The sequence below is a fragment of the Clytia hemisphaerica genome, unplaced genomic scaffold (assembly GCF_902728285.1).
Source record: "Clytia hemisphaerica strain Z4C2 unplaced genomic scaffold, Clytia hemisphaerica genome assembly, whole genome shotgun sequence".
In the NCBI taxonomy this organism is placed as follows: domain Eukaryota; kingdom Metazoa; phylum Cnidaria; class Hydrozoa; order Leptothecata; family Clytiidae; genus Clytia; species Clytia hemisphaerica.
Genome location: NW_027104441.1, coordinates 624,590 through 640,840, shown reverse-complemented (window position 1 = coordinate 640,840; position 16,251 = coordinate 624,590). Strand labels below are relative to the sequence as shown.

The 16,251-nt window shown below is 35.1% G+C and overlaps 1 protein-coding gene across 1 annotated transcript in view; it reads left to right on the top strand.

Moving 5' to 3' along the window:
- Positions 1-16,251, top strand: part of LOC136820962 (dynein assembly factor with WD repeat domains 1-like) — a 42,505-nt gene that overhangs the window by 14,208 nt on the left and 12,046 nt on the right. Inside the window, exons 2-12 of the mRNA XM_067077193.1 lie at positions 1,097-1,169; positions 1,726-1,817; positions 2,573-2,625; positions 3,016-3,074; positions 3,879-4,001; positions 4,406-4,445; positions 4,720-4,779; positions 5,020-5,127; positions 11,416-11,522; positions 13,436-13,523; positions 15,436-15,491. Of these exons, the coding sequence (XP_066933294.1) occupies positions 1,097-1,169; positions 1,726-1,817; positions 2,573-2,625; positions 3,016-3,074; positions 3,879-4,001; positions 4,406-4,445; positions 4,720-4,779; positions 5,020-5,127; positions 11,416-11,522; positions 13,436-13,523; positions 15,436-15,491 (859 nt within the window). The remainder of the gene's footprint in view (positions 1-1,096; positions 1,170-1,725; positions 1,818-2,572; positions 2,626-3,015; positions 3,075-3,878; positions 4,002-4,405; positions 4,446-4,719; positions 4,780-5,019; positions 5,128-11,415; positions 11,523-13,435; positions 13,524-15,435; positions 15,492-16,251) is intronic.

The window sequence follows — 16,251 nt, the reverse complement described above, 5'->3', positions numbered from 1 at the left end:
AGGTAAGATTCTTTACCAGTGATCGTCAAGATACTTGGGTAAGATTCTTTACCAGTGAAAGGAGATAACCCTTAGGTAACATTCTTTACCAGTAAAATCTGGTCAGTATTTTGAATAAAACCACTCTTAGGTAAGATTCTTTACCAGCTTTTTTACTGGTAAAGAATGCTACCTTGGGTACCGATAAGTGCACCTGATCCTTAAATTGTATTTCATGATATACTTTTAAAAAAGATACTCAAGAAAGTCATGAAAGAAGCAATATAACTTGTGCATCGCAATTAATCATAATTTTTGATAATAATATGTTATTAATAGTACAGTGGAGCCTCTAATTAGCCGACACCATTTGGGAAACAGATTAGTGTCCGCTAATTAGAGTGTCAGCCTTTTGGAGACTTTTTATGAGGATTTGAGTAGAAAACGGCCACAAAAAAATATGCAAAATATGTAAAGAGAAACGAATGTTAGGATGCGCGAAAATTGATAATAATAGGGGTGCACGAAAATTAAAGGGTGCGCGAAAGGTTGTTTTTAAGGGGTGTGCGAAAATTAAAGGGCTGGAAAATAAAAAGCGCGCGAAAATTAAGGGCATTAAGGTATCATATTTCGATATCTACGATATGATTCATAGAGTCGATCTTTAGACTCCTTAGTTTTAGCCTTAGTGTGTTTTGTCTGGTAGTGGTCACGTTTTTTAATTGACTTCAAAATTCCTGGCTTTATCCATGGTTTTGTTTTTTATCTAACTTGACGTAAATTGGTAAGCTTGACTGTGGGTAGATGTCTCTCCACAAGTACTTTCATTTTGTCATTAAAAATATTGAAACAGGAGTCTGGATTATGACCAAATCTCAAAAAAAGGGTGTCCCAATCAACTCCAAGAAAATCCAGAAAATGTAAAGATATTTTGTTTCAAACAAACACATTGAAAATTATCAATATTTTTTTTACCAATCATACCATTATCGGAGCCTTGTTTTAACCGGGTCACTGAACAAGGCACTGTGTGTATCCTCAAAAACTATTCTCCTTGTGATATTGAAGCCTATATCTGAGGGGTTTTCATAAAATCTTTTTGTATTTCTCTTTTCAGGTATCATATTGGAATATGAACAATCAAAATCGATGAAAACAAAGTCTATTGACTTACTAGAGCTCAAACCAGAGTAAGTGTAATATTTTTTTTAATTCATGATAATCGTAACATAATGTTTTATTGTTTAAATTCAAAATAAATGTTTAACACTCAGTCCTTTTGGGTGTTTCCGTACAAAATATTACATGCAAATCTCCAAGCCATTTCAAGTACATGAGAATTCTTCTGGCTTGATATTGGCAGATCTATCGGTAACACTCATGTTGAGTCCGGCCATCTATCAATTACAAGCTGGCAACAAAGAAGAAAAGTTGGCAAATTGAATTCAACAAAGAAAGAATGGTTCATGTTTTTGCCGGCACTTTTCCACCTTATGTAGCCGCCAATTTGCCAGTTATTGTAATTATATTGCTCGCTACATCAAACAAATAACCGCCTACTAATTGCCAGCAAAAACAAGCTGGCTTGTTACCGGCAAGAATTTTATGTCCTTTGAATGGCTTGTATGGTCACAATCATGAATATCACTAATCAAATTGATGGATTATTCAATATGATTGATAAAAGAATATTAAGAACAACGCTAATGAATATGAATCAATTTTATTTTTTTGGAAAATTTCTAGGTCAGATGTAGATGCAATTCTTGAAGAACTGACTGTTAGAGAACCTCTCATAACAAGTTCAAGAGCTAAACAAGTCAGAAATCTTATTATAAGTATCCTTTTCAAAAACAGATTATTTAAATTTAATATTTGATACTTTTGCCATGTCGAGTTCTGGAAAAAAAGTATCCACACACTGATGATGGTATAAGACAGAAAAGTTTTGGCTTCAATTTTTAAACAAATGTTGTCTCTTTTTTTTAATTTAATCTTGTATTTTGATATTTTCAAACCTAAATCAAATAACTTTGCAGCCATAGTGTCCTCCCCCCCCTTTATAAAGGGGGGGGGGGATTCTGATTTTGGCCCTTTTTTTAAAGTATGGGGGAAAATGAAAAATTTGAAATTTGCTGGGGGAAAATAAAGAGGGGGGAAAACCATAAATTTAGGAAATTTTGACTGGGGGAACTTCACTGATCTCAAGGTTATCTTATTGCAAAACCTGTTTAAGCAATAAAATCAGCAAACCTTTTTAAATAAACCAACTTTTCAATACAATTTCATTTTCCCTGCACTTTCAAGGCTATTTTTTCAAGCTTTCCCAAAATTTCAAACTTGATTTAAGGCATTTTTATGTTAACCATAATGGGGGAACCGCAAAATCTTCAAATAGCTGGGGGAATCCAAAAAGAGGGGGGAACCGAAAAATTTTGAAATATGGTGGGGGAAATAAAAGAGGGGGGAATGGAGAAAAATTTTGATTTTTAGTGGGGGGAACCAACCCAGGAGGACACTATGGCAGCTAGCTTTGATAGTTTTTCATGAAATATGTTTTTGTGTATTATCCTTAAAATTTTCACTTTCAAAGAGCTGCAAGAAAAACTTGCTTCAACTTCAACCTCCACGTTCTACCTGTTCAAGGTAAAAAACGTCCTGTTCTATGTTTTTTAAATATTTTTTCAATTATTTTAATCTAAATGCAAGAGAAACACCTTTCAATTCACATAGCGAACATAATGCTGACTTTTTTACACCCCTAGCCAGCTCTTGCTCTACCACCTTTAAGCTTGCTTTCCAATTATCCAGTTTAGGTAAATATCAATCACTGGTATATTTAAACAATAGCTAAGCGATTTTAAAAACATAATTTTACTGATGTAATTTACTGATGCCAATAAATATATCAGCCTTTTTCCAGCAACATTCCTGTTCAGTCTGGCAATTAATAAGAAAATGCTTTTAAACAAGCTCAAACACCCAAAGTTTTTAGTTTACACCATTCAGTCCATGATCTTATTTTGTGTTCATCAGGTTTTACGAGCTCACATTTTGCCCTTGACCAATGTGGCCTTTAACAAAAATGGATCAAGGTAATAAGAATAACATTTTGAATTTCATAATCATAGAGTGAGTAGTTTTAAAAATAATAATTTGGGGTAATTTGAAGGTTATGGTGATTCCCAAAAAGTGACGGAGCCCGATTTTCGAAAAAAAAAATTTAGGGGCAATTTGGGCCAAAAAGTGCCCACAAATGGGGTTTTTCGGACTTTTTGTGAAATTGCTTCATTAGTTTTTTCTGATTTTATATGCATAAAGATTCTCTAAAAAGTGGCTTGAGCAGTTTTTTCAGAAAATTTCGGAGCATTTCTTGCAATAGACGATATCGGCTTAACGTGAAAACTCAGATTTGACCCCGAGAATTACCCACAATGCTTAGCGCAGAAAAAAGTTCACGGTGAAACTCTTTCCGCACAAAGTATTGTGGGCAATTCTAGGGGGTCAAATCTGAGTTTTCATGTGAAGCCGATATCGTCTATTGGCTTTATATTTTTTACTGATTTTTTGCACTTTGATGTAAAAAAATGGTAATATTTAAAAAACTGATGAAGCCCAATTTTCAAAAATATTTTTTGGGCAAATTTGGGCCAAAAGGTGCCTAAAAATGGGGTTTTCTGGACTTTGTGTGAAAAGCTTCATTCACTTACAGTATGTTCTTATAATATTATAGTTTGTTCTTATATAAAAAGCATGCGTAAAACTTTCTTATTCTATGCTGTAAATGAAAGTAATTATTACCCTTTATTGTTTATTCAGTTTTTCAAAATAATTGTTCTTATTTGAAATATCATTTACCTTCGAACAGTTACTCAATATTTTCTCACTTTAATCATTAGTTTTATAACCGGAAGTTATGACCGAACATGCAAAGTATGGGACACATCTTCGGGTGAAGAGTTGTATACACTTGAAGGTCACCGTAATGTTGTGTATGCTGTAGCTTTCAATAATCCATATGGGTGAGTATTCATGAAATGGACCATTGCAATGTCTTCCACGGAACCAACACTGATTGGTTGTAAGTGACGTAAAATCAGTCAATATGTCACTTTCATGAATTCTTTTTAAAAAATGAGATCAATACAAGCTATTTTTTTTATAAATATCAAAGTTTAAAGTGGAGCCTGATTTTCCGTTGTTATTACCATTCTTTTTCTATTGAGGTAAAACTGAATAGAGTAACAGCCTTAATTAAATGTAGTTAGGTTAATAAAAGTTTGATTTAGTATACTAAAATGAGTACTGAAGCAAGATTTGAAGTTGCAAAATTTGCATTATACTAAAGTGCAATTTCCTTACTGATTTAACTATTCAGCCTGAAACTGTTTACAATTTTGATTACACTTCTATTTGATTATTTCAGAGATAAAGTTGCTACTGGATCATTTGATAAAACATGCAAGGTATAAACATTTAGTAAACTTGTAGTGTATGTATTTATTTATGATTTGCAAGTGTTCGGAACCTGATTTTCCTGGATTTTCATGCGACAATTTCAATTTTCTTAATTGTTTCAATTGTACATACATTATGTGTCTTTTCCTTCCAAGTTTTCATTTCCTAAAATCTTACTCTTAGGCCATGCATTTCTAAACAAGGAAGATCACGCATACCTTCTGAACTGAATTGATAAATTAGTATTGGCAAGAAGTATTTGTTTTATTAATTTTATTGTAGCTTTGGAGTGCAGAAACTGGAAAATGTTATCACACATTCAAAGGACATTTAGCAGAAATTGTAAGTTCTTACACTGTAAATTATTCTTATTTTAAAAAGTTTTCAAATGCTTTCTAATGCAGAAAGAAACCTTTAATATTTTTTTGATAAAGAGGCAGACTGCTAAAGATTAATTTGTGTCTATGAACTTTACTATCAATTCATTTTCAGATTTCAATAAAGATCTTTATAAACTCAAGATAATTCAAGAGTTTGCTATTTATTATCTCCAGCTATCATAGGCTTGTTTTTCCTATTCAGGTTTGTGTCACATTCAATCCTCAAAGCACAATAGTAGCCACTGGTAGCATGGACAATACAGCTAAACTGTGGGATGTTCAAAAAGGAAATGAAATTGCAACATTAAATGTAAGATTGAAATTCAACAAAAATAGGATTTATAATAGTGTAGCATATTTTAGTTTTCGGGATATGCAACCATACAATCGAGCCTTTCTTGATAGCTGATTGGTTGCAAACAAGTGACATATATTAGGTGGAAAATACCAGGAGAGCTGCAAAATTTAGTAAAGTCATTGTAGTGACGCATGTCATGAAAATACCTCTGTTTTAAGTGAAAGTATAAGGTTTCTATTTCCATCAATACTCAACAATATTGGCCTTTAAAGCCCAAGGTTAGTTATGATTCTAGGTATGTTCTGTGATATTTTTATTGTATTATATTGTTTTAGGTCATCGAGACTAATCGAGGCCTATTTAGTGCTTTTGTTAATTTTGTTTATCACAGTCCTCTAAAGAAAGTCATTGAGACAAGACGTAAAATATTTCATGATCCACACGTGCCGCATATTAAAAAGAGAAGAAAAAAGTTAAAGTGTGTGAGTGTTGAGAAAAAAAATTGTAAGAAAGAAGAGAAACATAAAAATTAAAAAGTCGAAACAAGAAAATACATAATAAAAGTTGAAAAATGGTTGATGTTGAGAAACTTGGCAAGAAGCGCAACGCTCTCACATCATATGTTAACAAGTTGGTTTTGGAGTGCGAAGAATGGAACAAGGATGCTCAAAGTAACAAAAACGCTCTTGAAACCACTTGTAAAGTTTTAAATAAAAAGTTACAAATTATCATTGAGATTACGGATAACATCGTGGATGAATTAGACGATGAAGAGCAAATGGGAATACAATATGAGAAGTGTTCCAAAGTTGAGCGTCGAGTTGAGTCGTTGATTTTAGCCGTCAAAAGTGAATTGTCAAAAGAGAACCCAAAAATTGCTGTTAGTGATAGTAGTGTCACAAGTACCCGAGAGAAACAGCGGAAAGCTGATATTCGTCTACCCAAATTGAGTTTGAAACCCTACGATGGAGATCCGTTGAAATGGAAAACATTTTTCGATACATTTGATTGTGCCGTTCATCAGAGAGATGATATGACCAACGTCGAAAAAATGACATACCTCACCAGTTTACTTGAAGGAGAAGCGGAATCTTGCATCCAAGGTATAACATTATCTAACGAAAATTACGATATTGCGCTCAAAATGTTAAAAGAAAGGTTCGGTGACGAACAGATAATTATTAGTGCGCATATGAATAAATTGTTAAACTTAGAAACAACATCAAACTTTATCGATATCAAAGAACTGAGAATGCTTTACAACAACATCGAAATTCAAATTAGAAATCTTCGTGGAATCGGACTGGAGGAGAAACGTTACGGCCCTATGCTCGCACCAGTTATTATGTCGAAATTGCCACAAGAAATAAAATTGTTGTTGACTAGAAAGTTCGGAAAGGATGTATGGGCAATCGATAAGTTACTCGAAGCCTTACAACAAGAAGTCGAAGCTCGAGAAAAGGTCCTTCTTACAGAGAATGAAGGTGTCGAAAATTACGAAAACCTAATGAGTACCGGTCGTCCTACAGACAGCAAAAGAAGACAACCGTTCCGTACCTTTCCATGCGTTTACTGTGGAAACGCTTCACACAAGCCTATCAATGTTCCAAGATATCGAAACCAGAAAGTCGAAAGGATTTTCTCATCAAACAGAAACGATGTTTCAAGTGCTTGAAAATAGGACATGATAGTAAAAGTTGTAGATCGATGCGCAGTTGTTATCATTGTCGAAAAAATCATCATAGCAGTATTTGTAAAACCTTCAAGAAAGAGGAAGATACGCCAGAAGATACTCAGTCGAATTTAGCAAGCAGTTCGTGTACCGTTTTGCTACAAACAGCCAAAGCCAAAATCGAAAATGTCGAGAAAAATCGTTCGTCCGAAAGTAGAATTTTCTTTGACCCTGGTAGTCAGTTGAGTTATGTTACACCCACATTGAGTCGAAAGCTGAATCTAAAGCAAATTGGAAAAAAGGAACTTTGTATCCAATCGTTCGGAAACAACAAAACCGTCAAAACCTTACCCTTGGTCGAATTTAACGTGAAAACTTCGAAAGGACAGGTTCCTGTGCAAGCCTACGTATCCGAAATCAGTCAACCCGTTTCGAGACAGAACACAGTCGAATGTCAAAAACGTTTTGAACATTTGAAAGGTTTAAAACTGGCACATATTTTGATTGGCTCAAACTTTTATTGGGATTTTATACACACTGAAGGTGCTGTTACTGGCAAGTCTGGCCAGCCCATTGCTTTGAGTTCGTCGTTGGGATACGTTTTGAGTGGTCCTGCTGATTTAAAAGAAAAGATTTCGTCCGGAATTTTTTTCTCACATGTTTTGAAAGCCGTCATTAGTGAAAATGATCGATTGTCTGAAACCGTTGATAAGTTCTGGGACTTGGAGAGTCTTGGAATAAAATGTGAAAACTTTGATACCGAAAAACGTGAATTTGTGAAGGAGTTTGAGAACTTATTAAAATTTAACGAGAAAGAGAAAATGTATGAAGCAACATATCCAGTCAAAGAGGAGAATTGGTCGCTAGGAGATAATTATGAACTGTGTAGAAAAAGACTTCAATGTTTATCAAAAAGCTTCGAAAACAATCAACAATTATTGAAAGATTATCAAAAGATTTTCAATGAACAGTTAACAAAAGGTTGTTATCGAAAAAGCGCCAAATGATCAAGAGGTTGGAAAAACACATTACATTCCGCACCACGCTGTTATCAAACCAGAAAAATCAACAACAAAGGTACGCATTGTTTATGACGCGAGTGCAAAGGCAAATAACAATGAGTTATTTTCTTTGAATGAATGTTTAGAGGCGGGTCCTCCATTGAATACAGATCTCTTTGAAATTTTGTTACGTTTTCGAACAGACAAAGTCGCCATTGTCGGTGATATTGAAAAGGCTTTTCTACACATAAAACTAAACAACGAACAGAGAGACCTTACTAGATTTTTATGGTTCAAAAATTCAGACAAAATTGATTTTAAAAACTTTGAAGCAAACGAAATTGTTGAGTACCGGATGTGCAGAGTTTTGTTTGGGATAAACGCATCGCCCTTCGTTTTGAATGCCACCCTACAACATCATATCAGAACAGCAAACGACGCAGAGTTCGAGAACAACCTTATCAAATCGCTACATGTGGATGATTTGACAACAAGCAAACGAACTGTTGCTGAAGCTGAAGAGTTTGTCGAGAAAACGAAAGAGCATTTATCGAAAGCATCGTTTAACCTGAGAAAATTCCAATCCAACTCGAAGGAACTTGAATCCAAACTCCAATCGAAATACGGAGAAACCGAAAACCCTACTGTGATGGGTAAGACAAAAGTCCTTGGTGTTACATGGGACAAAGAATCTGACGAACTTTGTTTCCAACTCAAAAGCTTAGCGAGTTTGAAACCGACGAAACGCAATGTGTTGAGAGCATTGGCGTCCATTTATGATCCGTTAGGACTGATAAACCCTATCGTGTTAACGTTGAAATTGTATTTTCAGAAATTGTGTCTAAGTAAAATTGATTGGGACACGCCCATCGACGGTGATTTGCTTTGTGAATGGCAAAATTTGGTGAAAGACTTTGAGTATACACAAGAGATCAGAGTCGAAAGAGCTTATTCGAGTGTTAAACAAAATGTCAAGGAAATTCAGTTACATGGCTTCTCAGATGCTTCTGACGACGCACATGGTTGCTGTATCTACACACGAATCGTATCAAAGGATGGTGATATCAAGACAAGCCTCGTCACATCAAAGTCACACGTGAATCCAATCAAGACGAAATCAAAAACCAAACCTGATGACCAGAAGTTGACGACACCCAGAATGGAGTTGGTAGCTATACTTATTTTATCACGTCTCATGAATGTTGTTAAGAGACACTTAGAAATGAACTTTGAATTTGAAAAATTTACTGTGTGGACTGACAGTAGTGTTGCTTACTGTTGGGTCAAGAACATTGAAACTTCGAGAAAACAAGATAGATACATTAAGAATATTTCTGATGAGATTAGACGACATTTTGAATCTCTCTCGATTGAACTGAAATTAGTTGCTACAAAGCAAAATCCTTCGGACATTGCGTCCCGGGGGTCTAAGCCAGCACGTCTAGCTGGTTGTAAATTATGGTTTTATGGTCCTGAGTTTCTAATTATGCCTGAATCTCAGTGGCCTCGTTTGAAAGTCGGTGACAAATTTTCTGAGGTCCCTGATCCTCTAACTATACCTGAGAAGACGGGAACAAACCTCAAACCTTTTAGTGATGGTGTCAACAAGGGTCCTAATCTTCTAAATATACCTGAGGAGAAGGATACCCTTTCATTCAATATTAGTGATGGGACTGAGTGGATAACTATACCTGAAGCTCAGTCCAACCTTGGTGAAATTATTGACGTTCAAAGATTTCGGTCTTTTGAACAATTGTTACGTGTTACTGGGTATGTCTTCAAATTTGTGGAGAACATACGTTGTTGGAAAAATAAAAACAACAAACAAATAAATAAGACACAAATAAACAAACAGAATATTTTGAATGCTGATGATTTGCTATCAGCCAAGAAGAAATGGTTATTGGATGCCCAAAGAGGTATTCCAGACGAAATGAAGAAAAATCTTTTCCTTGGAGGGGAAGTGTACAGATGGAAGGGAAGATTGAACAATGCTCCAATTCCCTTTGACGCAAAGCATCCAATATGGTTACCTACGAACAGTCCACTTGTTGATTTGTTGATCAAGCAAGCCCACGACAAGGTAATGCATAATGGCCAACGTGAAACTTTGAACGAACTACGATCCCAATTTCAAATTCCAAGATTGCGTCAACGCGTCCGTCATTTTATCTACAAATGTACGATTTGCAAGAAACATGGTGGTAAAGCTTGTCGTTATCCAGAATCTTACGATTTACCAAAGTCTAGACTACAAGTTGGTGCCGCTTTCCAGAACATTGGAATCGATTATTGCGGTCCATATTTGGTGTATAATGTATTCGACAAAACGAAAGAAAAGTTCAAGGTATGGATTTCATTAATCACATGTCAAGCCAGTCGGGCTGTATATTTAGACATTGCTACAGACTACAGTGGAGAGTCGTGCATTGAAGTATTAAGGAGATTTATGAATCGCAGAGGAATCCCAGAAGAAATCTTTTCAGACAAAGGTTCAACGTTCACTGCAGAAAACGTACAAAACTTTGTTACAAATTGTCAAATTCAATGAAAATTTAGCCTCGAGAAAGCACCTTGGTTTAATGGGTTTACAGAGAGACTTGTGAAATCCGTGAAAACGTGTTTGAATAAAGCTTTGAACAACAAAACGCTGAAGTACGATGAATTCCTTTCGTTATTGATTGAAATTGAACGAACAATCAACAACCGTCCTTTAACCTTCATCTATGACGAATTGACAGAAGAACCTCTCACCCCGAATCATTTATTATACGGTAAACGTCTCGGACGTAACACAAATACGACAAACGACAACAGTGACAGTTTTGAGTTGTCAGAAAACACGAAGCAAGCAATTGAACACTTTTGGAAACGTTGGAAAACAGAATACTTACTCGAGTTGAGAGAAACACACAAGAAACTTGCACGAAAGAACTCAAGCGAAATGATCAACGAGAATGATATCGTTTTAATCAATGAGGAAAATGTTAAACGTAATGATTGGAGGAAAGGTAGAGTGAGTAAATTGTTACGAGGAAGAGATGGTAAAGTTCGCGGAGCCGAACTCGTCGTTGTAAACAAATACGGTAACGGAATTCTCCGAAGACCTATCAATAAACTATTTCCGTTTGAGTATCATCACTCACGAGTAAGTGATGACAAGAACAATCAAGAAGTGAAAATCAAATTCACCGACGAACGTGACCTCCCCTCGTGCGTGGGAGTGTGATATTTTTATTGTATTATATTGTTTTAGGTCATCGAGACTAATCGAGGCCTATTTAGTGCTTTTGTTAATTTTGTTTATCACAGTCCTCTAAAGAAAGTCATTGAGACAAGACGTAAAATATCTCATGTTCTTGCACATCTATAATGACGTCTAGCAATTATGTCAAACGGTATTTTTGTTATAACTCGATTGCAGTTTTGTTACAGCCTGTTTTCTCCAAGAAAGTTTTGACTTGATATAAGAAAAACTTACACTTAAATCTTGTGACATGATATGAAGATTAAGACTTTCAAATAATCTTCTTTACTGATATCAATGTCATTTACCGTCTTTCAAGGCGAAGAAACGCCATGAGCTACAAATGATAAAATACGTTCAGAATATTTTTTCCAATTCAGGGACATTCAGCAGAGATTATTTGCTTGACTTTCAACACAACAGGCGAACAATTGCTAACTGGTTCCTTTGATCATACTTGCAATGTTTGGGATGTTCAAGCAGGAAGGTATAAAGAAATTCTTGTCTTTAAGGAAGAACTAAGACCTTAAGTTTTTTTCTGTAGAGGATCTGATGTCATTGTCAGAGATCAGTTTGAGGTTTTTGAACACCTAAATATACTATACTGGCATACGTTAGTACACCTGTCAGAGAGGAGGTAATTTCAGGCTTTTTCTAGGATATTGAAAGCTTGGAAACTTAAAATGAACCCTTCATCCTTTTTAACCTTGAATATAATCATTTAGATGGGGAAAAACCTTGAAAACATGGAGATTTCCATGATTATGTATTTGTCTTATGTTTTTTTGCTTTGAGTTGTTGTTGCAGTTTAAAACTGTGTTTTTATTTACAAATGATAAAACGTTCATCTTTCTGCATCTTTAGTTTTCAAAATATTTGAAAATTATTTTTCTTGGAACAATACTGGACAAAAATGGACACCAACAATACTAAGTAAATAAACATTTTGACAATGGTTGAATAATGGGGAGCAATCACAAGAAAAACTATCTCCTAATAGCGAATGAAATTAGATAAATTGTTTTATTTATCTCACTTTTACTAACAAATTACAATTATAATCGCTAGGATAAAAAAATTCACGACGGCTTCTCATGTGTTAGTCCGCTCTCACTGTATGTTGTTATTTCCATATTTTAAAAGCATGTTAATTAATGTATACAAGCCGGAAACGTACCTGCTTATCCTAGCTTACCGTAACGGGATGTTTCCGGTCTGTTTTTGAAAGTGGATTACTGCAAGTCATTAAGTCTGATTAATTACTCATTATCAAGTGGCTTATTAGCAAGTTTCTTCTATGAAGTTTATCTGCCAATTTTTTCTAATTTTTGTCTAAAGTTGTTTTTGTTGACTGATATTCTCGTCGTAATTGTTTACTACTTGTCAAGTTTCCTCGGTGCTTTCTCAAAATTCCTAGCCAGCTCTCTCTCAGATATGCTCGTTACCTGGTTAGCTCATTGGCCTTCCGAATACATGTTCGCAAGTCATTTCATAGAGAAACAAAACTTTTATAACGGTTCCTCCAGCCGACTTAAAAAATCTTCAAAATTTTGAAGCAACGAGAGAAAGCCATTGTCAGAACTGTCACTCTTCTTTGACATATTATTGCGACCCTGAAAAAGTTAATAGATCCATACTGTATTTTATATTTTTCATTTACTTTTGAATTACTCTATGTTAGAATCCAGCTTCAAGTATTAAATGGTTAAGAACATGGCTTAGTTTGTACGATCGTGACATAAATTTTAATAGTTATGTTTTATTTGGAAATTAGGCTTTTAAATTAATTTTATTTTCTTCATGTAAAAAGTGTTTACATAGCACGCACGTTAGACAAAAACAAATCACCAATCAAGCAAATATTTGTCTTCTAAAAAAGCATTAAGTTCAGGAATAGAATGATTAAGTCTAGATTATCCCCTCTAAATTTAGTAATGATTAGAGGGCAGATAATTAAGAAACCATGCTCTGCTCTCGTTAACAACGAACTCTTTCATTGGATCCCCCTAAAAACATTACTACAAATCTACATACCAGAAATTTTCAACTTCCTACCCTGAGAACTTTTAAAACTGGTTTATTCAAGAAGTTCCTAGACGTGTGACTGAGTCATCGTTCATTAGGGACTTTTTTTGAGATATATGCTATGATTAAAAGCCTTTTTTTTTAATAGAATAAAAATTTCTGTGATTAAAAAGTTCGAATCTAGTTACCTTGTTGACGTAATTTCAAAAGGCGTAAAAGGAACCAGCGTTAAATTTAAAAAGGCCCGGTTAGTAAGTCTCGAACAGACATATACATTATCTCAAATAACAACTTCATTCTGTGTTGTTCTTTTAACTCAATTTTAATATTATATTCGCAAAATTTGACAACTTTTCCATGTATCTTTCGTTGCAGGCGTTTGCATACGTTGATCGGGCATCGTGGAGAAATTTCAAATTGTACTTTCAATTTTGATGGCTCACTTATCGTCTCTGCCTCAATGGTAAGCTACCTAAAATCGTAATCCAAAGATAAAGATCACAGAGGGGTGGGTTACTATAGGTTGTCGTCTGATTCTTGAAGATTAGAAATCTTTCAGTCAAATATTGAGAAAGAAAGCCTTTCTTCTTCAAATTCAGCCTTTTGATGGGGCTGGTTTGCCGTCACCCGTCCCTAGATTTTGGAGGTCGGTCGGTCGAAAAAAAATTTTGTTTTGGTCATTCATGGAATTTTTGTCTACATTTTGTCATTTTTGAAGAAAAAAATTCTCTTCATCGAAAGAACAATAAAAGTTTGTAGGTCGGCAAGTTTAGAGAGAAGATTCGGTCGGCTGACGGCAAACCAACATTTTTTTAAGTCCATCCTGGGCAAACTCGAGTTTTTTTCTCTTGTCGTTTTTTACAATCTGCGTGAGCACTGAAATTAGATTTTTTGCGACCTAAAGATGAATTTAAAAGGTCCAAAAAGATCATATTCAAGGTCAGCACGCACATGTCCTCTCCCTTTGCCCATACCCCTCCCTGGTAGTATTCTGCAATGGTGCGCAAAGTTATAGGATCAATTTCTTGGTAAATAATATACCTCTAAGAAAAAAGATGGTAAATATTACCTCTTAGCATCAGAGAAAGGGGGGATGTCAAAGTTGATCTAAGTAAAATTCACAATGGTCAAAAACCATTATATTGCTCGCCTGTCAGATGATCGATTTCGTAGTTTTTGTTGGAAGGGTACCCCAAAAGGAATCATGTTTTTCTGAAAATATCATGCTCTCTCCGGAAAACACAAAACCTTTCACATGACCTTAACTTAGAAATATACCTACTCGCTAAGTTTTTTATGTAAAAAACCTTATCAGATTCATTTAAACTCGGCTTAAACCAAAGTTATAGAACATGTTAAAGCTGCTTAGCGTTTTCCCCGCCCATCTGGCGTCAAAACAGACCAAATGGTAATCCGATATTACCTTCTCAATATTACCTTACAAACACATCGTTTCTCAGACAGTACCATGAGTTACCATTCTATTGCCTTCACAATCAATACCTAGAAAAAGCTATAAAATCGTATCGTTCACATTATAAGATATCCTATGTATCGAAGTCAAGAAATAGTGCCTGATTAGTCCGCCCCGTTTATAAATAAAGTTGGGGAGCTTTTTGTATTATGCAGCACCCTAACTTCTGCTACTATTTCTTGAAAGAATGAAAAACATTTATAATCCGTACTATTATCCCTCGCATTGTTTTATATCCTAATATAAACTTTGGTTTGCCAGAAATAGTACCTATCCGGTCATTCCAATTTTTATTCCTAAAGGGGGGGGGGGTGGACGAACATTTCCCGGGGTAATCCGAGAAGAATTTCCAAGGGGGTTTAGGAAAGTTACCTTTTTATTCAGGGAGTAAAAATTATTCTAAAAATTCCAGTGGGTAAATGACTAAATTTACTTCGTCCAACCTCACTTTGAGGTACGAAGAACAATTTTTATCTAAAGGGCTTTTAGCCAATTTTACCATTTTCCAGGGAGTATCCACACATTTTTCTTTTGGCTTGAAAAGGTTAGTCCTACCCCTGCATGGAAATTAATTGGAACTGCCCATTTGGTAAAAAAAATTCGGTTTCAAGCGATTTTTTATCGCTTTTGAGAAATAAGGTGTGTGAAGAATTTCGTTAAAAAAAAACAACTGAAATTTGTAAAGAAAACTTATTACTAACGAGTCCTGCACAGAAATTGACCATACCATTTAAAGTTGGACTGACTTCCTCCGATTCTAAAACAATGCGAGTTTTTATTTCGCGCAGCTTTTAACAGAAAAGACGTCTTTACTGTGGCACTAGCCGGTGGCTCAATACTGAACGAAGGCTGTGTATAGTTCATACAGGATAGCACATAGATATTTCGTTTTTTGTTTTAGGATCAAACGTGTCGCATTTGGGATGCAGACAATGGCAAATGTATCGGTACTTTGAGGTAAGCACCTCTATTTAGCATAATGATCGATTATCTTGACTTTAGACAGGCTAAAGCAGAAAAAAAAATCTGAAAAGGTGCATCTTCTTTAAGATTTAAGTCCTGGATGGCATGAAACTTTGAGTATGAAATTAAACTAAATCGTTTTCTTTACTCAAACTAGTAAGATTTAAGTCATGCAAGAAAAATAACACAAATGATCCTAAAAGTCATGTCAAATCTTAAGTCAAAGAAGATGCATATTTTCGGCATTTATTTTCTGCTTTATATTTTTGAATGTTTCGGCTGGTAAAGGATTTTGGTAGTCAATGATGGGGAAAAGATTCCTCCTAGCTAATTACGTGATAAGGCAAACATCTCAGCCAACTTAGTTTATATGCTGACTTCAGCCAATTTTCAGTTTGTGCAAGTTTATCACGGAGGTCTTATTATTTTCTTCCAATTCTCTGTAGTTACAATCGCGCCGTTTTGCGCAAAAAATTAATTAGAGACATTTATTGTGATAGACATTTTCTTTGATAAAGATTCAGGCCTATTTACTAACCACACTTATCATCGATCGGCGCGTGAACATATCTTTGTTATCAGCCTCTTATCATCATGCGCTTATTCCACGATGGTAAAAGTTTCGAAATCTACCAAAATATTTTGCACGCTTTCTTATGGCAATCGCTGGAATCCCTTTATACATGAATTTCAGTTTGGTGTCATTCGTGACAGTGATAACCTTGATAAAATGACAGCCAAATGTCATCCCTGC